Source organism: Canis aureus, chromosome 6, assembly GCF_053574225.1.
Source record: "Canis aureus isolate CA01 chromosome 6, VMU_Caureus_v.1.0, whole genome shotgun sequence".
Classification (NCBI taxonomy): domain Eukaryota; kingdom Metazoa; phylum Chordata; class Mammalia; order Carnivora; family Canidae; genus Canis; species Canis aureus.
The window spans coordinates 55,988,137-56,012,440 of record NC_135616.1 but is presented as its reverse complement, the minus strand read 5'-3'; the positions used below and the strand labels follow the sequence as shown (position 1 = coordinate 56,012,440).

The following is a 24,304-nucleotide window of genomic DNA, read 5'->3' as shown; positions in this document are numbered from 1 at the left end:
TCTTATTAAGGGCAAGAGATCTTAAGACATAACAAATCAGAATCACAGTATATTAGTTTAGTTTTAATTACCTATGCTCTACTTCTAGTTCTATACTTCAAACCTATTTGTTTCTCCGGAGGACAAGTATCTCTTCTACTCTATGCAGACTCATGAAAACCTTAATTACTTTTGGGGGGGAAAAAAAGCACTACAATTATTAGTAATAGTGCCTATGACCTTCCTAGCTTTCCAAAGCTTTCCATAAGATGATCAGAGTTCTCAAGATAGTGTCAATGAAAAATGGATGAATAACTATTTTTAAAGGGATAAACAACACTTTCTCCTACATTCTAAAAAGGGTTTTATGTATTTTAGTATAAAATTTGCATGTTCTAATATTATCATCTCAAAAATTTAAATGTCCTATATTTTACTGAATGATGCGTACTTAGATGTACACATTTCCACTTAAAAATAGACTACAGGCTACCAATAAAATAACTAAGTGGTATTTTATTAATTAATGCCCCTACAGGGATCCCTGGGTGGCGCAGCGGTTTGGCGCCTGCCTTTGGCCCAGGGCGCGATCCTGGAGACCCGGGATCGAATCCCACGTCGGGCTCCCGGTGCATGGAGCCTGCTTCTCCCTCTGCCTGTGTCTCTGTGCCTCTCTCTCTCTCTGTGACTATCATAAATAAATAAAAATTAAAAAAAAAAAAAAAGAAAAAAAAATTAATGCCCCTACAATGTCTGATACATTGCATGCAATTAAAATAAACATTTCATTAATCAGGTCTACAAATATTTAAGCTTATTATATGCCAGACACTGCTCTAAGCACAGGCATGGTAAACCTCACAGATATGGACCTTGTCTCCATGCAGCCTTCAATTTTGTAAAGATGGCAGAAAATTAAAAAAAAAAAAACCACATACATCTTAAATGTGGCAAGTAGAATGAAACAAAACAAGGTGATATTCATAGGAGGTGGGTATCCTACTTTAGACTGGAATGTTAAGGGATATCAAGGATGCTTCTCTGAGTTCAGGCATTTGAGATAAGATTCTCCATCCACAGATTTGGAGAAAAGATCATTCCAGGTTACAGGAACAGCATCTGAAAAGGCCCTAAGTTTCAGTAATTGAAGTCAGGGGTGCCTGGCTGACTGAGTGGGTAGAGCATGCAACTCTTGATCTCAGGTTGTGAGTTCAAGCCCCATACTGGGTGGGCATAGAGATTAATTAAAAGTAAAATCTTAAAAAAAAAAAAAAAAAAAAAAAGGAAATGGAAAAGCCAGCATAATCTGATCACAGAAAACCAAAGAAAGATTTCTTAGAAACTGCCAAAGGGATAGATGATGTAGATTTGTAGCACATGTTAAAGATGTACAGTTTTATTCTAAGTGCATTAAAAAAACCTAGAATAAGACATCACAATAAAATTAATATAAATAAAATAAAACAAACCATTATAGATGAGGTGTGTGCAAGAAAAACCAAGATACGGAATGCCAGAAGGCCTCAGTCCTACATCAAAAGCTTGGAAAGGTACATACAGATTTCAGGTTAACGTGTTTAAGGTACATACATGTTAGGTTTTTCACGATTCCCTGCTTTAATCAATTTTTAATTAACCTATCATCTGCCAGATATGATCATTCTCTCTTCCCTTTCCATTTATATGTACATACTAGAACAGTAAAATGGTCAGATAAAATGGAGAATAAAAGTACATCATAACAACAAATTGTAAAATCAGCCTCTGAATAACTGAGCTGACTAGTTCTTTTACAGGTTGGGATGAAATGGGAACAGGGGTCTGTGCGGAAGATACAGACATTCTGAACTATTTAAATTTTCATCATGTGCATTATTTTTAAATCAAAACACTCACTATAATTATATTTCTCACTAGAAAGCAATTTAAAACTATATAACTGCTTACCAAAATATTATCAAATCTTTCAGAAATTATTCCCACTTCATTTTCCATCAAAATGAAAAAAGTAAGGATTAGCTTTTATTTTGTGAGATTAGCAATCTTTGTGGGGCACCTGGGTGGCTCAGTCGGTTGAGCAGCCAACTTTTCATTTCAACTCAGGACATGATCTCAGGATCGTGGGATGAAGCCCCAAATCATGCCCTGAGCTAAGCAAAGTCTGCTTGACATCCTCTCCCTCTCCTTTGTCCCTCCCCTTGCTTGTTCTCAATTCTTCACCCCTGCATCTTCATCTTCTACCTGAAACTCAAGTATGCTGAGAATTTCCGTGGAAGTTTCTAACTTAACAATAGTCTAATTGATAAACATCTTCCACGGTTCATTAAATCATCTTCCATCTCTACCAAGTAAGTTCGAACATTAGTGTCCAAAAATGGCTAGAAATCAACATTTAACTATCATTTAATTATTTTAAACCAAATTTTAAAGTGTACATAATAATCCAGTGATTCATCCAGAGAAAACTGCCCCATATAAAGATCCAATAGTATGTGAAAATATAATTACAAAGGCACACATATTAACACTGTATTCAATTGGAGGAAGGAAAGGGGGGAAGCAATATAAACATCTAACAATAAGGAAACAGTTCAGTTTCGTGGTATAATACCACAAAATTGGGATCCCTGGGTGGCGCAGCGGTTTGGCGCCTGCCTTTGGCCCAGGGCACGATCCTGGAGACCCGGGATCGAATCCCACATCGGGCTCCTGGTGCGTGGAGCCTGCTTCTCCCTCTGCCTGTGTCTCTGCGCCTCTCTCTCTCTCTCTGTGACTATCATAAGTAAATAAAAATTTAAAAAAAAAAAATAATAATACCACAAAATTGTCACAGAAAGATATTCAAAATATAAGCTTGTATCTTTTTTTATGTGTATGTTTATCAAAGTATGGGAAAAAAATGTATTACAATATACCACCCAAGACTTTAAAATAAAAGCAGAAAACTTCAAGAAATAATTATTTGAAGATATAATCTTAAGTTTCTTGAAATAGAAAAATCATTTTAAGTAAAAGCTAAAAGAAATAAAATTTAAAATTACCCTCCAAAGTACTTTACTTCTGTCAAAAGTAAAGGTGCAGGGATCCCTGGGTGGCGCAGTGGTTTGGCGCCTGCCTTTGGCCCGGGGCGCGATCCTGGAGACCCGGGATCGAATCCCACATCGGGCTCCCAGCATGGAGCCTGCTTCTCCCTCTGCCTGTGTCTCTGCCTCTCTGCCTCTTTGTGACTATCATGAATAAATAAATAAAATCTAAAAAAAAAAAAAAAAAGTAAAGGTGCATACAAAGGTGCATCAAAGCAAGGTGCATACAATTTTCTCCATCTCAAGTGGGATATTTACTGAATAGTCCTTAACCAGTAGACTCTGAAGTTAGATTTAAAAGGATCGCAAGGCAACTCCAGATCTCTCCACATTTTGCAGACCCTAGCATCAAACACAGAAGGAAGGCAGAGAGCACTAACATATTCCTCCTCTTTAAAATCACATTTCAATGGAGTCTATGAGCCCTAAGAGGTCCTCTAATTTTGAACATAGGTGTACTTGACTAATGGAACCTAGGGATATATCCATGTCCTAGATGGGGCTGGAAATAAAGCATCTAACATTTTTAGCTTTTAGTGAAAAGGTGGCTCTGACTCATAAATTGGGGGAATATGTCAAATACAAGAAAGGAGTTCAAATGCTGAAAAGAAAAAAAATATGACAGATGTTCATTATGCATAATACCACTGGTGCCATTCAGACAACCCACATTACCTTAAATACATTTATCAAGACTATATAGTAGGGGAGCCTCGTTGGCTCAGTCGATGGAGGGTGCAATTCTTGATCTCAGGGTCATGAGTTCAAGCTCCATATTGGGCACGGAGCCTACTTTAAAAAAGAAAAAAATTATATGATATCTAGAATCAAAATATTATACCACAAATAACTCATTGGTTATAAGGTAAAAAAAACAAACTTTATACAAAACAACTAGATTCTGTCACTACTTTATCCAGTAATCAATCTCATCACTAAAACTACAATAATCAGACATGTGCCTCTAGATATCATACATTATGATCTACACAGCAACTATAAATACTGGTGTCCAAAAGATTTTAATTTAAACAAACCTTCAAATCTAGCTTTTAGCTTTAGGAAATACAAAAAAAAAAAAAAAGAAAGAAAGAAAGAGAGAGAAGAGAAGAGAAGAGAAGAGAAGAGAAGAGAAGAGAAGAGAAGAGAAGAGAAGAGAAAGAAAAGAAAAGAAAAAAGAAAAGAAAAGAAAAAGAAAACAATGAAATAAGCCAGAAAAATTCAAACTGTGGAACATTTTACAGGACAACTGGCTAGGTGTCTGAACAGTCATGAGAAGCAAAAGGAAAAAGTGGGAAGATGTGTTACTAACTGCAACTGTATAATTCTTGATTTGAACAAACAAGCAATAAAAGACATTGCAGGATGAACTGCAACAGCCCCCTCCCCCTGTATTCATATCTTCAAGCCCTAACCTCTGATACCTCAGAATGTGACTATATTTGGAGATAGGGCCTTCAAAGGGGTGATTAAGTTAAATTGAGGCCATCAGGGTGGGCCCTAATCCAATCCAACTGGAGTCCTTAAAGGAAGACAGAGACCCCGGGGATTTATACACAGATGAAAGACCATGGGAGGACACAGAGAGAAGGTGGCCATTGATAAGACAAGGAAAGAGTTCTCAGGGGAAACAAAATCTGTCAACACCCTGACCTTGGACTTCCAGTTGCTAGAACTGTGAGAAAATAAATTTCGGTTGTTTAAGCCATGCAGTCTGTTATGTAGTTATAGCAGCCCTAGTAAACTAATACAGACATTTCAGGTACAAGTAGCAAAACTTTGATATGGGCTAGGTTTTTCACAATACTAAGAAACTGTTAGGTGTGACAATATGAGAATGTGATTATGGTTATATAAGAAAATGTTCTTATTTTTTAAAGATGCATTTACATGTTTACCGATAGGAGTGCATGGGTGGCTAAGTCAGCGAAGCACCCAACTCTTGATTTCAGCTCTGGTCATGATCTCAGGGGTGTGAGATCAAGCCCTGTGTCAGGCTCTGTGCTGGGCATGGAGCCTGCTTAAGATTCTTTCTCTCCCTCTGCCCCACCCCCCTCCAAATAATTAAATAAATAAATATTTAGGGGTAAGATAAATCCATTTCTATAATTTGCAGTGCTATACCAGAAGAAGAGATGAAGATGACAAACATAAAAACTGCTAAATGTTTATGGTTATGTGGATATTAAGTAAGCTACTTACTCTTCTTCATAAATTTGAAATTTTCCATAATGAAAAGTTAAAAACATATCTATATGAAACTGATTTAAAGAAAACTGAGACGCACCTGGGTGGCTCAACCAGTTAAGCGTCTGTCTGCCTTCAGTTCAGGTCATGCTCCAGAGGCCTGGGATCCAGCCTCACGTCAGGCTCCCTGCTCATCAGGGAGTCTGTTTCTCCCTCTCCCTCTTCTGATCCCCCACTGGTGCTCTCTCACTCACTCTCTCAAATAAATAAAATCTTTTTTAAAAAATGTAAAGAGAATCATTGTACAATAGAACAAAGATTCCCAAAATGAATGCCTACAATTAAAAGATTGTAATAAGGAACAAAAGGAATACAAAAATACACAAAATGATAATTATACCTTCAACAAATATTTACTGAGTGCATGCTATGTACCAAGTACTTTACACACAGAGGTGAACAAAAGAGACATGGTTCTGACTAATGAGGTTTGTAATCTAATAGAGGAAAGATGTACTAAAGCAAAATAAACAGAAATAAATACAAACGGGATCCCTGGGTGGCGCAGCAGTTTAGCGCCTGCCTTTGGCCCAGGGTGCGATCCTGGAGACCCGGGATCGAATCCCACGTCAGGCTCCAGGTATGGAGCTGGCTTCTCCCTCTGCCTATGTCTCTGCCTCTCTCTCTCTCTCTCTGTGTGACTATCATAAATAAATAAAAATTTTTTAAAAATATATATTTTAAAAAAGAAATAAATATAAACAGAAGAAAAAATACATAAAAATGTTAAGTTTTTAGAAACAATTTTTTTTTAATAATTTTCTCTTCCATCTCTAAAAGAGAGTTCCTCACAATTCTAATCTGGGCCTTCTAGTCTACTTAGTCTCAATTAGCACACTTCAAACCCAAACATCTCTCAAGTTTATAACCATATGTCAAATTGCCTACAGACACCTACAATATTCATTTCCTAGACATCAAATCTTAAACTAGTATTTTCTTTCCCCAAAACTATATTCTTCCTTTAATCCCTCTTGATAAAGAGACCCAAGAATTCCTTCTCTCACCCCTAAATCTAATATATCACAAAATCCTATTGATTTTACCTCATAAGAACTTCTTAAATCTGTTTATTCCTCTCCAATTTCATTACTTCCACCCTAGTTCCCTTACCCGGCTTATTGTAATAGTTTTGTAACTTGCCCTCCTGACTTCAGCCTAACTTGTTTCCAAATTCATTCTACCTAAGGTAAAATGGTAACATCCAATATTACCATATTTTTGTTAAATAATAAGATTTTTTAATTATTCTTGCCAAATATTGAAGTATATTTCCTTCAAGCATCACCCAAAAGCTAGTCCTGAAATAAAACTAGCTTGTAAGAGTTCTCCCAGCTAACTAATCCTAGTTAAAAAAAAAAAAAAAAAAAAAACAGTTACCTGAATTAAAAATAATACTTAGAATTATTTGGGAAGCACAGCGTCCCAACATTTCTCCATAACATTCAACTATCACCAAAATATGTTACAATTAGGGTTGTCAGATAAAATACAGGACACACAATTTAAATTTCAAATGAACAATAGTTTTTAGTATAAATATGTCCCAAACATGTTTATTTTTACTTACTAAATCTAGCAACCCTAGTTATACTAACAAAATTATCACAGCTAGCAAAACCTGACTTTATTTATACCTTTTTCATTACAGAAGTTACCTAAATTTAGAAAAAAAAAATCCACAATCCTATCACGCTAGCACAATTAGCATTTTAGTGCATTCTTCTTTTTCTTACATACTTTAAATGTTATATTCACCCTTCCTTAAATGTATAAGCATTTCCTTTTGCTAGTACATACACCTGTGTATCATTTCCTTTTTTTTTTTTTTTTAAGATTGATTTATTTATTTATTCATGAGAGACAGAGAGAGAGAGAGAGGCAGAGACATAGGCAGAGGGAGAAGCAGGCTCCATGCAAGGAGCCCAATGTGGGACTCATCCTGGGACTCCAGGATCATGCCCTGGGCTGAAGGCAGGTGCTAAATCCCTGAGCCACCCAGGAATCCCTCTGTAGTTATTTCTTTAGAATATTCTCAGAAATGAACTTACTAAATTGAAAGTTTAGTAAAAGGTTAAAACAAAACAAAAGGTTTTGAGCAGTTTAACAACTCTAAATACATACTGCCAAATTACAAACTACTAGCAATATTTGATATGCCCGCTTTACTAAAATCTAACCAGCCTTATGTTATTAATATTTACAAAAAAAAACTGAAATAGGTATAAAATAGTATTTCATTTTCCTCTAATATGCCTTTCTTTGGTTACTGGTAAGATCTAACATTCTTCTACTAGTTACTTATATTTCCTCTGCTATCAACAATCTGCTCATTTCCTTTACCTATTTTAAAAATGTTGGTCTTTACAATAATAAAGCTTTTCCAAGTGAAGAATGAAAGTGCCATCTAAAATTCTAATCACATGGACCAAATGAAAAACTATAGTTTATTTCTTCAATCCTCATCATCTTCCAGAAACTATATTTTTTATATACTCTCATTTTATATACATATATTATCTCAAGTTTCATTTAAATAACTCATTGTTAAAAATAACTAAGAAGTTGACTCAAATTTCCTGTTATTTAAATACCATTTCAGTTCAACCTAGTACTTGGATATGTCAAAGAAACTTATTTTGATTAATTTGATCATGGAAACAGAAATCACGTTGTTGATCTACTGTCTTTAATAATCCAGATACAACAAGAAACCTGATTCTGCAATCAGTTGATTCTCTAATGCTGTCGGTAATCTTGCAAATATAAATATGCACCACTGACTTCAACAGAAGACAGAGGAAGAAAGTAATTAAGGAAGTCAGCATAAATTCATCAATGCCATTAGAACAGAACTCAAAGCTCACAACAAGCTAACAGCAGGCCTTTAAATGGCAAGGATTTTTGAGATAACCTAATTAAATCTCTTTCCTCTCCATTACCCCACCCATTTTGCAAAGGAAGAAACCAAGGCAAAATGAAGTGAAATAACTTTCAATAAAGTCTTAAAGCTAGTTAGGCCAAGAATATCTGCTTCATTCTGCAATCAACAAAATTTTATTGAGTGCTTTATTCAAAGCTCTAGAGATACCAAAAGTGGGGGGAAAAAAAGAGGGGGGCGTCTGGGTGGCTCAGACAGCTGAGCAGCCAAGACTTGATTTTGGCTCAGGTCCTGATCTCAGGGTTTTAAGACTGAAGTCTACATTGAGTTCTGCCCTCAGTATGGAATCTACTTCAGGATTCTCTCTCTGCCTCCCCCCGCCTCCTATCGCCCCCCACCCCCCGCCCCTGCCATCGCCCAAAATAAATATATCTTTTTTTGAAAAAACAGTGAAGTCCTTGCCCTCAAAAAGCTTACATGCTACTATGGGATGCTTAGAAAGGAGTAAATAAGGAAAGAAAGACGGAAGGAAGGAAGGAAATTTCTATGACAGAGATAAGTATTTTGAATTCAATTACATAGAGCAATGTGGCAAAACAAGACTAGATTAGGGGACCACTTTAGATTGAGTGGTTTGGGAAAGGCTTAGAGAAAATGAAAAAAGAGCTGAAATCTGAATGACAAGAAGACAGGAACAGGACTGATTAGAGATACTCATATCCAAGTATTCGTCAAGGTACAGCAAGGGTAAAGGGTAAGGGAAGGAGGATTAACAATGCTTTTATTTTTTAAAATCAAAACATACCATTTAAGTATAAAAGAAATTACAAAAAAATTTAATAATAAATATGGCACAAACTTTATTTTTTCCAAGAGATACACATATCAAGAAAAAATACTATCATAGGAAAATATCTAAATCATGATGATTTGTGACTCCCCAAAAACTTACCTATTAATAGCTGATTGTTTAAAATAATAATAATAATAATAAGGAAAAAACAATTGACAATTTTAAATAAAAGCTGTTAAAATGAAAAAAAGCCTTTTGTTGACTGGAAGCCTTATTGTTGATATAATCAATCAATTAACACATACATGAAATATGTATTATATACTGTATTCGTACAATAAAGCAAGCTAGAGAAAACAAAATGTTATTAAGAAAATACACTTACAGTACCATACTGTATTTATCCCCCAAAAAAATTTACAGATAAATGGACCTGTACAGCTCAAAACCACATTGTTCAACACTCTACTGTATTCCATATTAAAAAAAAATTCTAATATAAATACTTTAATGCCTTCATAAATGTTCTACATAGACCATGTACTTAACTTTTTCTTGGTAAAAGAGAATCTGACAAATTTTCATTATTAGTAATATAACTGCTACCTTAAAGCTAATTAGGTTATGTAAGGCTGTTTTCCTTATGTTGTCTCTAGTTTTTAGATCTGGGGGTTTTTTTATATATAGTTTTTCCTATTCTTCACTGCTATCATCTCAGCAATCTCACTGTCCTGTTACCAGTATGTATGTTTATGACAGCATCTTGCCTCTTCTAAATCATTCCTAATTTGCTATCTTAGAAACCACAAGCATCATATTTAAAATAAAAATAAGTTATCAATGAGAGCTAAAAAGCTTTATTTATAAAGAATTACTTATAAAAAATGACATCTACTTTGGGGATTTTACCATGATTCTGAGAGTTGAGGAGCTGCTTACACTGGGTCTACATAAGAGTTACAATTTTAGATTATCATACCTCTAGTTAAAATGTCTCTGTTGCCTTCTTTCAACTCAACTCCAATATTTCAGGCAGCCTTACCTGAAGCCCCAGACCAGGTCACGTAACCCTCTAAAGCTTTCCTATAAAACACATTCTATCCTGCCCCATCCTTGTTAAACTCTACTGTATTTATGTTTCTCCAATATGACTGTCAGCTCCTTAAGAGTCCCTTACTTGTGCTTTTTGAGCACAGAACCCATACTCTGCCTTATAAATGCTTGCTAAATAAAGCAATGTCAGAGAATGAAACTGAATTTATAGCCATAAAGTCATAACACTCCTTCCAATTAAAAACAACCTTTCGGGATCCCTGGGTGGCGCAGCGGTTTAGCGCCTGCCTTTGGCCCAGGACGCGATCCTGGAGACCGGGGATCAAATCCCACGTCAGGGTCCCGGTACATGGAGCCTGCTTCTCTCTCTGCCTATGTCTCTGCCTCTCTCTCTCTCTCTCTCTCTCTCTCTGTGTGACTATCATAAATATAAATAAATAAATAAATAAATAAATAAATAAATAAATAAATAAATATAAATAAATAAATAAAAATAAAAACAACCTTTCATAGCCATAATGATATTAACTTTCTTCTGCAAATATACACTCAGGACATCTAAATTCAAGGGAAAATCATATGAAAACTATTAAGTACAAGCATGTGACAACATACTATTAAACTCTTTTACTCACTGCACCCTGAAAAACATATTTTTATCTTAGGGTAGGGGGAAGCTCCAGACAAGGCTTCCGCCAGCAGCTCGGGAGCCCAGGTGGGCGGATCCATCTCCTCTGGCTCTTGCACCTCCAGTGTCACAGTCACCCGCAGCTACCGCAGTGTGGGGGACAGTGGGGGTGGCAGCTTCGGGGACAGCCTGGTCACCCGCTCCTACCTCCTGGGCAGCTCCAGCCCCCGAACCCAGAGCCCCCAGAACTGCAGCATCATGTGATCTGGGACCTGCCAGGTCGGGTGAGGGTGGAGGCTGTCTGCCTCCTGTCTGCCTCACGCCCACCCTGCCCACACCGGCCCAGCACCTCATGGGAGGGGCTTGAAGCCAAAGAAAATACCCCTTTGGTTTTTTTCTTCTATGTTTTGTTTTTTTTCTAAGAGAAGTTATTTTCTACAGTGATTTTATACTGAAGGAAAAACACAAGCAAAAAAAAAAAAGCATCTATGTCAATCTCCCCTGCTTCTGGGAAACTCCACATCTGCCTTAAAACCAAAGAAGGCTTCCTCCAGAAGCCAAGGGAAAGGGATGCTCCTACAGAACCTAGTTTCTGCTTCTCTGCTGCTCCCGCCTGCCACCCCCCACCCTGGGGACCCAGTGAACATGGTGCCTGAGAGGCAGCTCTGGAGTCCTCCCAGCCACCCTCTGAGGGGGGCGTTGGGCCAGCCCCCAACCCACCCCCTGCCCCCGTTCTACTACACCTGGCTGAGGCTCCTCTGCCTGCCCCACCCCCACCCCACCCCTGCCCTCAGCCCCAGGGTGACTAGTCCTGCCAGGTACCAGCTATGCTTGCTTTTTCTGTATTTTATTTAGACAAGAGATGGGAATGAGGTGGGAGAGGGGGGAAGAGAGGTTCTTTGAGGCTGCCTCACCTGGAAGCTGGAAGCCTGGGCTCTGCTCAGTCACTGGAGGTCAAGGTCAAGTGGGTATAGGGCAGAATGGAGAGGGAGGTAGTAGAACAGAGTGGGAGCCGGCTTTGGAAGAGGAAGGTGAGAAGAGGTAGAGGGTGTGTGTCCGTGGTTTTGGCAAACACTAAAGTCCCTGGCCTCCCCATTTCCCATCTGCATCCCCTTTCTCCCCCCAGATCAATACACTAGTTGTTTCTAAAAAAAAAAAAAAAAAAAAAAAATTTTTTTTTTTTTACTTTCATTAAAAAAAACCCTGTATAGTCATTTCATGTCGGTTGGAAATCACAGAAGTTAGGCAGAAAAACAACCCAGGGGACAGATACAAAGGGACAGCATGGCGTTTCCCCAACAGGTCTCTGCTCCGCAGGTGGCGGGTGGGGGCCGGGGCAGGCCTGGGGCATCTACCTGTGACAGGTGGGCCTGGCCGCCAGGGCTCAGCTGTCCTCCGAGTCCAGGGACTCCGAGTCCATCCGCACCCTTGCACGCTCCTGCCGCTCCTTCCCGGGTGCATCCAGCTCGGAGCCCTCCCGCGCATTGTCATTGTGTAATGGCTCTTCAGAGGAGCCACAGCCCAGCCCCTCCTCGGAGTTCTGTCCTCCCTCCTGCTCCTTGTCTTCCATGCTCTCCCCTTTCTGGGATGTGGCCTCACCACATTTTTCCCAGGCAACTACATACTTCTGTTCAACCTAAGTGCAAAAAATTGACATTTAAAGAATAGTGATTGTTGATGATCCAAGCTAAACTAAAAATTATCTTGGCTGTATCCAGCTGATCAGGATAGAAGAAAAGTCACCTATTACAGGACTCATAGATTCCTGATGTTGCAAGGGTCTTTGAAATTATCTCATATTATAATATATACTCCCCCTCATTTCAGAAAGACTGCAGTTTGCTAGAGATCATCCAATCCACTTGTTAGTCAATGCACCCCTACATTTCTTCCTTCCTCTTTCACTTGCTGACCCTCTGGACCCACACAAAATAAGTTTTCTACTATATAAATAGTCTTTCAAATATCTGTTCAACTTATTTTTTTTTTTTAATTTTTATTTATTTATGATAGTCACACAGAGAGAGAGAGAGAGGCAGAGACACAGGCAGAAGGAGAGGCAGAGACACAGGCAGAGGGAGAAGCAGGCTCCATGCACCGGGAGCCTGACGTGGGATTCGATCCCGGGTCTCCAGGATCGCGCCCTGGGCCAAAGGCAGGCGCTAAACCGCTGCGCCACCCAGGGATCCCTGTTCAACTTATTTTATGGTTCAACTTATTTTAGTAATTACAAAGTAATATAGGTGTTTATCTATTTCTAATATGTCTTTGCTCCTCAAAAATTATCCAGTAAAACAAAAACACCAGGCACATTTACAGGTGTTCTTTTGTAAACCTTTTCTTAATTCCCATAACCACTCTATGAAACAGAAGACAAGTATCATCACCCCAGTTAAAGAATCATCAATAGAGAATAGTAGTTGAGAGTCACTCTGAAGCAGATTGAGGAGGAAAGGAGACCTCTTAAGAGTTGGATGATTTTCAGCAAGCCACTGACCTTCTCCAAGCCATTTCCTCCTTCACAAACTGAAAACATTACTATAATAATTCCTACCCCATATAGTTATTGTCAAGATTAACTAGACAATGCACAGTATCTTATATAAGTAGTCCACTAAATACTCAATGTTGATTCATTATTATTATTATTATTATGCAAAAAAGAAATTACTTCTTTAGTAAATCACTTTTTCTCTCTGAATTTCACAGCGGCCCTCTATTAAGAATTAAGGTCCTGTGTTCAACCTACCTTGTCTTCTGCAAAACCAAAAAATGTTTTTGGTTATTTGCAGCATACTATTTTTGTCCATCCCCATCCCCCAGCCCAACCAAAATTTTTTAAATCTACTATTTTCCTCTTCCAAATGAAATTCACCAAAGTACAAAAATTACTAAAGCCCTCTATTTTAGAAGGTAAATTCGCTTCAGTTGAATATAATAAAGTTCCACTATGATTAGCATGCAAACAATGAAATTTATATGCAAAATGGCAACTATCATATTAAAAGCTAAACAAACCGGTTTCTCTAACCTATTTTTTTTTATTTTTTTTATTTATTTATGATAGTCACACAGAGAGAGAGAGAGAGGCAGAGACATAGGCAGAGGGAGAAGCAGGCTCCATGCACCAGGAGCCCAACGTGGGATCCGATCCCGGGTCCCCAGGATGGCGCCCTGGGCCAAAGGCAGGCGCTAAACCACTGGGCCACCCAGGGATCCCTCTCTAACCTATTATTAAATTAACTTTTAAAAACGTTATCTGATATCTACAAATGGTAGAGATTGCTATTTTACTGTCTGTGAAAACAACTATAGCAGGAGAAACCTGTTTCACCTATTGAAACTATTGACAATGTTGACAGGAAATACAAAATGCATTTCAGAATTAAAAAAAAAAAAACTTAAAGGCCTAGACTCATTTGTGAAAAATTAAGCTACCTAACTCATGCATAAAAATTTTATAGATTCATTAGTATAGGTCCTAGGATATGAATAATAATAGTATTCTAGAATATTGAAGGAAAAATGGATGGAGGAAAGAAGACATTAACTGAATTACAATTCGATACCAACTTGATAGGCAGTAACTCATCTTTCCACAAAGACTAGGACAAAGGCAAATCAAAACATTAGTCCAACCATGATCCTTAACAGTAGGGCAAATATGAGACAAAGATTTAAAATGAACGAATACAGTTCATGAGGGAAGAGCTTTGTAGAATAAATGAATGAGGTCTGATGGCCTCAGATGCTAAAGTAACAAAATTACAATAAAACAACCTAAGAAAATTTATTGTCTGCCAGTATATTATATAGGCTCCCTTCAGTCGCTGACTTTTTACTAAACTAAAATACAATCTATTCAATTTATACAGGATAAATTACTCCAAAGAGACTACTCAAGGAAATTCCTAATAACCACTTTAAGAATTAAGAACCATTTGCATTTGTACAATGCTCTTAGCAAAGGGCCTCAAAATGACGTATAGATCTTGAAGCACGAGATAAATATTCTATATGATTTATCAAAAAAAAAAAAAAAAAGGGATCCCTGGGTGGCGCAGCGGTTTGGCACTTGCCTTTGGCCCAGGGTGCAATCCTGGAGGCCCGGGATCGAATCCCACATCGGGCTCCATGGAGCCTGCTTCTCCCTCTGCCTATGTCTCTGCCTCTCTCTCTCTCTCTCTCTCTCTCTCTGTGACTATCATAAATAAATAAAAATTTTTTAAAAAATGATTTATCAAAAACTAGTGTTCTGAGACGCCTGGGTGGCTTAGTGGTTGAGCATCTGCCTTCAGCTCAGGGAGTCCTGGGATCAAGTCCCACATCGGGCTCCCTGCATGGAGCCTGCTTCTCCCTCTGCCTAGGTCTCTGCCTGTGTGTGTGTGTGTGTGTGTGTGTCTCATGAATAAATAAATAAAACTCTTAAAAAAAAAAAAAAACTAGTGTTCTGTCTCTTAAACCTGCAAAAGTGAAAACCACAGGTTTCTATTTTTTCTAAAAATAGTATTTGTTATTTGCATCCCCCTGTAGTGGAAGTCAAATTTTGAAGTCCTATAATTTTGTTTACTGCTGATAATGAGTGCAGAATATGGGTGTGTGTATATACCAGAGAGAAGTTCAGAAATCCTTCACTGGTATGTGAATGTATCCTAGACTTGCCCTTTTTTTTAGACTTGCCCTTTTAAATGTGCTCCTTTCCTAGAAATTTGGTGTACCAAAAAAAAAAAAAAATTTCCTTTGGGGATTTACATTACTTTCATTATCTGTCACTATTTGACATGATAGCATTCAAAGAGTCTACTTGTTCTTTTTAATCATTTGCCAAGTAGACTCTATTTTCACCACAAATGTCAGCAACTAGTGGGTGGTATGCATGCATAAACATACATAATACACATTTCTGTGTACGGGTATATCTGAAGAAAATACACAACTTAAAGACATCAATACAATACCACAGTTTGTACCACAAAAAAAATGATCATAGCAAATTTGGAAGGATTTTAATAAACTCTATTTGGGAAACCTAACACTTCTTTAAAAAAAAAAGAAAGAAACAAACAAACAAAAAACCAACACCCTGTGCTGACATGATTAGCTACTCCATTCAACTGGTGTGAGGTATCTGAAGCATGCTGCATCTGAACTCTTATCATACTATTTGGGGCGTGCTATCCTGTGGAACAGTTCATATGAAACTGCCAAAATCTAAAATGATAGGATGACAAACTTTATGTATCAGAAGCTTAAAGAAGTGAGAAAAACAGTATGGCAACAACACAATTCGTATTTATTTTGGAACAAAAGCTCATCCCAAAAATTCTTTGTCAACCATCCAGAAGTAGCCCAGCTTTTACCAACAAGCAGTTATTTACTATAGCGACTTCATCACCAAGATTACCAAAATTTTCCACACGCTTCTAACAGTCTCTGTATGTGCTGTTACCTGGGCAACACTCTAAAAGGGCTTTTTACCTTTACAGAACTAGGAGGTCAAAAAGAAGTAAAGCTTCTTCAAATTGTCCAGCATTTTAATCAGAAACAGTAAGTGTGAAATTATCAGAACAGAAAACCTTGAGAACTACCACCAGCCAATCTGATTAACAGACACACCTTACTGTCACTTATCTTCATTTCTAGCCACCTAATTCACCTATGGAACAAGGCAAGCTCTGTCCAGGACTTCAAAACATCCTCAGTCACACAGACTGTCAAATATATAAATGCCAAAATTCAAGGAACTTGGAGTAAAAAAAAAAAAAAAAAAAATCCATCAATCCCTCACTTCTGGCTGTGGTAGTAATATACCCTTCCCTTGCTGCCCTAAATTCTGGTAGCTAGTCGGCTTAGTCAATCTGTAAAGACTGCCTTTCTGCCTGAACCAAATCTGCCTCCAAAAATTAAGATCCAGTCATTCAGAAATCACATTTTAGAAGGTACTTTGAAAATACTTTCAAAACTGCTTCCTCCTCTACTACAGCCAAAGTGATACTGTTTAGTAAAACAAAAAATAATGGTATCTCCTTACAAAAAAAAAAAAAAAAAAAATTTTCCCTTACTTTCCTACAGTTTTAGGATTGGTAAACTTGAGGTTACTTCCCTAACAGTAATAATTTTTTCCTTCAGCTTTTACTCTAAGGATACTCATGTGCCCTCTGGGTCATATTCTAATCAAGAACACAGCATACAAAGCTTCTTTAACGTTAAGAAGTACGAGATGACGCCAGAGTCAAAACAATGAAAGATAAACTGAGCAGAAAGGAAAAGTGGCATTCAAGGCTCTTCACCATCCAGTGCTGACTCTCTCGCTTAGTTAGCCCTTTCCCTCTATGCCCTTGATTACCCTGGCAGGCCTTTTTTTTACATACTATTTGTCCTATTTCCATATGTGCAAACCCTATCTATTCTTCAAAGCATAGTTTAAGTGTCCTCTCTTCCCTTATCCTTACAACCAAAAGTAATTGCTCTCTCCTGCCTCTAAACTCTCAGAGTGCCTTATCTTTATTTCTTTACCACAAGTTACTTTCTGCCTTAGAATCTTGGTTTCCATATTCAATCCCTATATAAAGACCTTATGGGCAAAGTCCATGCCTTATTCACCTCTGTTCAAACTGCTTAACACAATGTCTGGCACATATTAAATACCTCAACTGAGCTACATGAATGGCTTTGGGTCAGGAGAGAAGCCACTAGAAAAAAACTCCAGATTACTAGGATTCTGGAGACCTGGCTTTGCTAATAACTATCTATATCACCTTGAACTTCAACTCTGTATAACATTCATCTGCAGAGTGAAGAGGGTGGACAAAACCAGTTTTTAACTATAGGCTGCCATCTATCATTAGCTGGTTATAAAATCAATGTAGGGGTCAAAACTCAGCATTTTTTTAATGAAGCGGAATAGATAATATCAATGTGTGTTGTAGGCAGCAGTGTGCTGAAAATGTTCAACAACTGGCTATATAAAGGGGAGAAAAAAGTCCTAAACTGCACCATTTGCTGATTTTCCTGGTATAAATACTCTCAGGCCATGGCCAACTTCAAGCTACTAGCATGATGTCACTGAACATGGAGCTATGTGCAAAAAGAAAGGCACACTGCTTCTGCAAGCCAGTATGATGAGCCAGTTCTAGCAAGGTCCTAAAAAGATAAGTATTATTTTGCCAAACTTTTTTTTTTTCAACCTTGTATGCAGTCACATGAGTGTGAGGGGAGGGGGAGGATTGAGTCAAGACATACAATGTGTCACTGTCAAAACAGTTCAATAAATATTCAGCTCAACAATCTCCTAGTCTCTTCCATGTGTCCTACACAATGCAATAAAATAAATAAATTATTCTTGGTTATATATGTAATTTCTTTACCACCAAAATCTACTTCTCTTCAAAAATGAGAGCTACACAGATGCCTAATAATATCACCAGAAGGCCATTTACAGAGTGGGAATTTGGCTTAGGGAGTATCACAAAAGGGCTAAGGTTCTCAGACTTAGTTCAGCTCCACACACCTGAAGGACATAACACACTCCTACTAGTAGTAGTGGCTAATTTAGCAAAGGGATGGGGATAGGGGAGAGGAAGAGGAAATGTATATGAAAAAAAAAAACCCAAGTATTGGGACATTTGTGCCCATGTCCCCACTCCACTGAGAATTCAGGTACAGAGAAAACCAGTGCTATAAAAAAGTAAATTTCCATATTTGATGTTTCCCAGCCAATTTCTCCAGCACAAGCTTTCATCCCTATTAGAATTAAGTTTCTATCATAGAGACATGCACTTGTTGAATTTAGAATAAGCAAGGGAAAAAACAGCACAGCCAACAGTTGTTAGATTTGATATTCTGGGAAAATCAGGCTTTTATGGGGGGGGGGGACCTTTTCATCTTATTTAAGCTTACTAAACTGGGTAAGGAGAGGGGAAGTTTCTTAAATATATTTTTGGCTGCTCTATGTCTATCACAACAACACAATCTGTAACCAGATTTTTCTTGAGTGTTTATAAAGACTTATGTTTTCTATTTTTAAAGCTATTTAGAAAACAAGAAGGCTCAGAATTTCAAGTACACTAATAATCGTAGCCCAAGTCTAACTCCAAATCAACTAAGTATACGCCTATAAGTTTCCAAGGAAAATCCCCCAAAATTACACCCAAAAGCACCAAAAAAAAAAAAAAAAAAAAAAGACAAAAAGGAGTCAGCATGAGCACAAACTTACTATAGTCAATTTTGGCATCCTACCTGTTGAATGAGTGCAATACGGAAAATAAATGAAATATGAAAAGATAAATGTAAAGATACATACAAGTTCTACTAAATCCATTAACTCTTCCTTATTAGGGGTCCACTGAAGTTCACATACTTATACCCAATTTCAAATACTAACCATAAAGTGAAAATCATTTACCACTCTGAAAAGACACAAGTCAAGTCAAGCAATGCCTTGTTCTATATTCACAATATTAAACCTCTCCTCTAAAATATAGGTTTTATACCATAACTCAGGCTCAAGTCTGTACTTTTTCTGTTTCTTCTGTTAGTGGTGGCAAACGCACATAAGTCTATCTCCTGAGCTATCTTTGCAGTACCGGAGGCTAGAATAGCCTTGTGCTCCTGGTCATCCTGAGACCCAGTGGCTGAGCTATTTATACAAGGCAAGAGCTACATACAAGCACCAACTCATTAAAAGTTGAGACAAATACCTATAGACTACAGTATCTACTTTATTCTCTAAATATTCTCTTTCCACCAGAATCATCCCTACATCCGTCTTCAAGACAATGGTAGGATGGAATGCAGACCCAGTTCTACACCTTCAATGCAAGAAATTTTTGCTACTTAGCTATTACTCTCTTCAAAGTTCATCTCTTGAAGCTTGGCTATCTCCCACTCATAATATTTTTTCTTAGCACAACAAAATTCCTTCTTTTAACTACTCCATTAAGAATGGATAAAACGACTTTCAGCTTTAATGTTGTATCATCTGAGTTCAAGTAAATATACAGTAATTGAACAAGCTGAAATCTGGGTTAAAGCAAAGAAAAATTTTAATTACAACTTTTTAGAAGTCACAAATTTTACATTGGTGAGTAAACATGAAAACTTTTGTTTCATATGTCTTATAAAATTCTGTCATTCAAAGAAAAACAGCATAACTACTAGAATGAAAAGAAAAGCATCTGAATCATGAAACATTAGCAAAGGAACAAAAATTCTCAGGATATCAAAACTGTAATGTATAAAAGTTCCTATCAAAACAGGCCAAACAGAACAAAAACTAAAAACAAAACTTCATACATGTATCGTCACACCTTTTCATGCTTGGTGATGTGTTCACCACATGTCCCAATAGTACCTGGATCTACTACTTTGTTTCCAGCTTTCTAGTATACAATGTAGGCTATATAATGTGTTCACATATGAGCACTGCCCAACTACATCCACTTCTCCCCAGGCGACTCACTAATACATAATATCAAAGCACATTTTGAACTGATTTAATTGGTTTTTTTTTTTATTTTAAAGATTTTATTTATTTATTCATGATAGTCACAGAGAGAGAGAGAAAGAGAGAGAGAGAGAGGGGCAGAGACACAGGCAGAGGGAGAAGCAGGCTCCATGCACCGGGAGCCCGATGTGGGATTCGATCCCGGGTCTCCAGGATCGCGCCTTGGGCCAAAGGCAGGCGCCAAACCGCTGCGCCACCCAGGGATCCCTGAACTGATTTAATATAGACAACAGTCTAAGTCAATAGCCTCAACTAAGTCATCTAGCAGGTGAGCATTTAAACACAAATAGATGAAATCCATCTGGTCTTTCTCCTTTGCAAGTTCACTGTCAGTTTCCTATGGGGTTTTTTTTTTTTTTTTTAATAAAGATAATGAATCATAGGTCAGTTCTCCAGCTCTAGCAGCTTGTGGACCAATATTTTCCATGGACAAAAAAATCCACTTCCAAATTGACCACAAGCAAACTTCATCTTTGTACTTTCTGACATCACAGTATTGGATATTCTACAAAAGTACAGAAGCTAAATATAAACACTACTGTAAGAAAAGTCAGAGCGTTTTCATGAAATTGTGTTTTTAAAACTCCCAACTACCTACCCCACATCAAGAACAAGAAAATTTGGGGCAGCCCGGGTGGCTCAGTGGTTTGGCGCTGCCTTCAGCTCAGGGCGTGATCCTGGAGACTGGGGATCAAGTCCCACGGCTCCATGCAGGGAGCCTGCTTCTCCCTCTGCCTGTGTTGTGCCTCTCTCTCTCTCTCTCTCTCTCTCTCTCGTGAATAAATAAATAAAATCTTAAAAAAAAAAAAAAAGAACAAGAAAATATTGGAAAAAAAAAATCCCTAAACCTTCCAGGACCAAAGATGCAGGCCTTGAATTCCATTTTCCAGTCAGCGCCGACATCTCTCAAGCACGCCAAAGTTCTCCTTACCATTAATTAGTGTAACGAGGTTGGGGTTTCTCCTCACTCGTAGGAAACCTTCAGCTCTGCAAGTGACCACCTGCATTTGGCAAGTTTTCTAAGATCATCCTGAGAGGTACAAGGGGAATTCACAAGTACGTGGACACATCGCCCCGGGATCCGAAACAAGCCCTGTCAGTCCAGTGCCCTAGCATCCAGCCACCTTCTGCCGGCCAGGGCCCCTTTCCACATGCTGACGCACTGCCCAGCCCTGCACCGTTGCCGACCGGTGCAAAGTACTAGTCCAGTCTCAGAAACTTTGAGTCAGTTCTGAGGACACCGAGCACCCACACCTGGACAGAGGATTCTCGGGGCCAGGCGGTCAACTCCGAAGCGGGGCGTTCCTTGCAGGTAGAGATCTGCCCAGGACGCAGCCCATCCCAAACTGCAAAAACCACAAGCATCCACAGCAGGAGCGGAGCAAAGTGCCGGGCGGAGGCAGGGGGAGCGCGAGGGCGAGACGCGGTCACGAACAGAAGCCTGAGTGTGGATTTTAAAAAAAAAAAAAAAATACCCTAACCACACGCCCCCCCCGGACACAGGGCGGCTTGCGGAGCCCGCGAACCGGGCGGCAAGCGAGGCAGGGCGGCGGAGGCGGCGGCACGTCAGGGGGGCTCGGCGGGGGGCGAGCGCCCAAGTCCCCGCCCCGCCCCCAGGTGAGGGGCGTCCCGACTCCGCCCGCCCGCCCGCCCGCCCGGGCCAGGAAGAGCGACCGGCGGGCAGAGCCGTGGGGGCCAGGAAGCGACCGACGGCCACGAAAGCCCCGTGTGCCCTCCTCCCCGTGGTCCTCTCGCGGCGCGTCCTCGGCCCGGCCCCCACGCGACCCCCCCCGGCTCAGCTCCGACGCCAACACCCCCGGCCCGGCCCGCGGCGCCCCGCCCGCCCGCCGGCCCCTCGGAGGCCGCCCTCGCCTCACCTCCTCACGTCTCCGCCGACAGGGCCGGAACAACTCGGCCGGGCGCCCGCGTCCCAGCCGCCGCCCCGCGCTCTGCGGCCGGGCCCGTCCCGTTCACTCCGCGGCCGCCAGAGCCCTAGGAGGGCGGAGGGAGCAAGGCGGAGGGAGTGGAGAGGGGGGAGGAGGGGAGGAGGGGAGGAGGGGAGGAGGGGAGGCCCGCCCGGCAGGAAGAGGCGAGGGAGGGGGCGGGCCGAGGAGGAGGCGGGCCGGGAGCGCGCGCGTCCGGGCCCCTCGGCGCGGCGTGCGCGCTCCTGAGGGCGGAGGCGCCTTCTCTGCCCCCGGGGCGGCGCGCACGCGCGTACACGTCCCTGCCTGGCCGCGGCCGGGCTGGGGGCGGGGGGAGGGGCGGGGGGCCGGGAAAGGGCGGGAGGCGGTCGCGGCCCTCAGAACCTTCCTGAGGGGGCCCTGCGCCTGTGGAGCCCGCGGGTTCGGGCTCGCTGGCGGGGCGTCCCCGAGCCCGGCGCGGGGCGGGGGGGCGGGGGAGCCGGAGGCCCGCCCCGCGGGGTCGGCGCGTTCTTAGATGATCCTAAATTTGGGGCGATTGTGTTTCTGCCCGTAAACTTGGTTTACATCTCTTCACTGTTCACGCCCAGTAATCCTCAAGGAAGTCACCCTCAAGAATACTAACTTTTCTCGCCGGTTACTCTCCTCTCTGCCTCTTCCAAGGTGTCTGCGTGTCCGTCGCTCCCTTGCTAGTAGGTTCTGTGGGACTCGGGAGATTGAAGAGGGAAAACACCTGCTGTGTGTTTGTATGAGGAAAACGTGTCCTCATTCTGCCCTTCGGGGCAATAAATTTGGGTGTACACACTAGTGGAGATAAGACAAACCAACTCTTTCTCCTTTACAAACACTGTACACTGATCCTTGAACTGTCGGTATCCTCCTTTGTAGCTCCTGCAGCCAGAAATGAACTGTAAATTGTCCTGATTTCCATAGCATTCTGTTTCTGTTGGTTTGTGGCACCGAATATATTCAACCCTATCTAGGTAAATAAATCTGTGCGATACTTTATTCCTCTGGGGAATACTTGAGAACCTGGTTCATTCATTTTTTATGTCTTCCACAATGCCTGACTCATCCCAAAGTACTCCCAACATGTAATTGTAGGAATAAGTGAATATAGTGCAGCAAGAGCTGTGTATGGCCAAAGATTTAAGCTCTAGAATGAATTCTTTAGTTTAAAATTCTCCCTTCTACCCCACTTCAATTCCTCAGCCCTGATTTCCCCAACTAGATCCAAAAACTACCCTGAAAAATACAAAATTTGTCCAATGGGCTCCCCCCTCTCTCTCTTTTTCCTGATTTAAATGTCTAGAGATGCTGGGACATACCAAGAGTGTTGCAACTATTTGTTGTTTCCCTTATCTTCTGGGCTGCTTCCCAGAAGGTCCTCTAACCTTTGTATTCCAAGAGTCGGCCTAGTTCTGGGCCTGAATTTTGATATTTAATAAAATTAGGGTTGGAATAACTCAAATCATCTGTATCTATTTTAAAAATATGCCAACAAGTGCCTAATGATAAATAAGTTGACAAGTAAGTACTGAGCCTCTACTGCAGTGCGAGTAAAGTTACACTGGGAACCATGAGGAAATCAACAGATGAAAAAGACGTTAAGTTTCTATCTTCTGATGTCTTCTAACTGGAGAGAAGCTTTTTTGACAAAAAAAGCAAACCCCGTCCCATGGCCACGTTACACCTCTAATCACCAGGGGTCATTGTGTAAAACTGAACTGTTCCTCACAATAGAACTTAGATAAGAGATGTCACAAGAGAACCTAGATAAGAGATGAGTCACAAGAGAACCTAGATAGAGACAGTGAAGGTGATTATGTACAAACTTATCCTTATCCCTAGGAAAACAATTCTAAATACATACCAAAGAGTTAATAACAAAACATTGTCCCCATAATGTGTGCTGCTCTATTCTCTACCCACAATGACTCCTCTTGCAATAAGCATATGCTAGCAGCCCTAATCCTTGAAAAGACTAAAAGCTCTCACTTTGGAGAAGAGTATAAACTATGCTAGCATGGCTCATAATGCGACAGAAAACTGATGGCCTAGGTCCAGATCTGACCCACAAACATGTTTTGTTTGGCCTGCATGGTGCTTAAACAAATTAGCCAAAGTTAAAAATTAAAAGCCAGAAGATTTCACATGCATTCCAGCTTCTCTAAAAAGTGAAAGGGGGTGCTTGGGTGGCTCAATCAATTGAGTGT

The 24,304-nt window shown here is 40.1% G+C and overlaps 1 protein-coding gene across 6 annotated transcripts in view; it reads right to left on the bottom strand.

The window, feature by feature from the left end:
- Positions 1-22,235, bottom strand: part of RABGAP1L (RAB GTPase activating protein 1 like) — a 735,225-nt gene extending 712,990 nt beyond the window's left edge. Inside the window, exons 1-2 of one of the 6 annotated variants that reach the window (XM_077901749.1) lie at positions 22,047-22,235; positions 21,424-21,610 (exon numbers count right to left, since the gene is read on the bottom strand). In XM_077901749.1, coding sequence (XP_077757875.1) covers positions 21,424-21,534 — 111 coding nt within the window. In that variant the 5' untranslated portion in view covers positions 21,535-21,610; positions 22,047-22,235. Of the gene's footprint in view, positions 1-3,737; positions 3,757-21,100; positions 21,396-21,423; positions 21,611-22,046 lie in introns of those variants that run through there. The other 5 variants (XM_077901744.1, XM_077901750.1, XM_077901747.1 and 2 more) reach the window with 5 other exon arrangements.
- Positions 22,236-24,304: the final 2,069 nt, after the last annotated feature.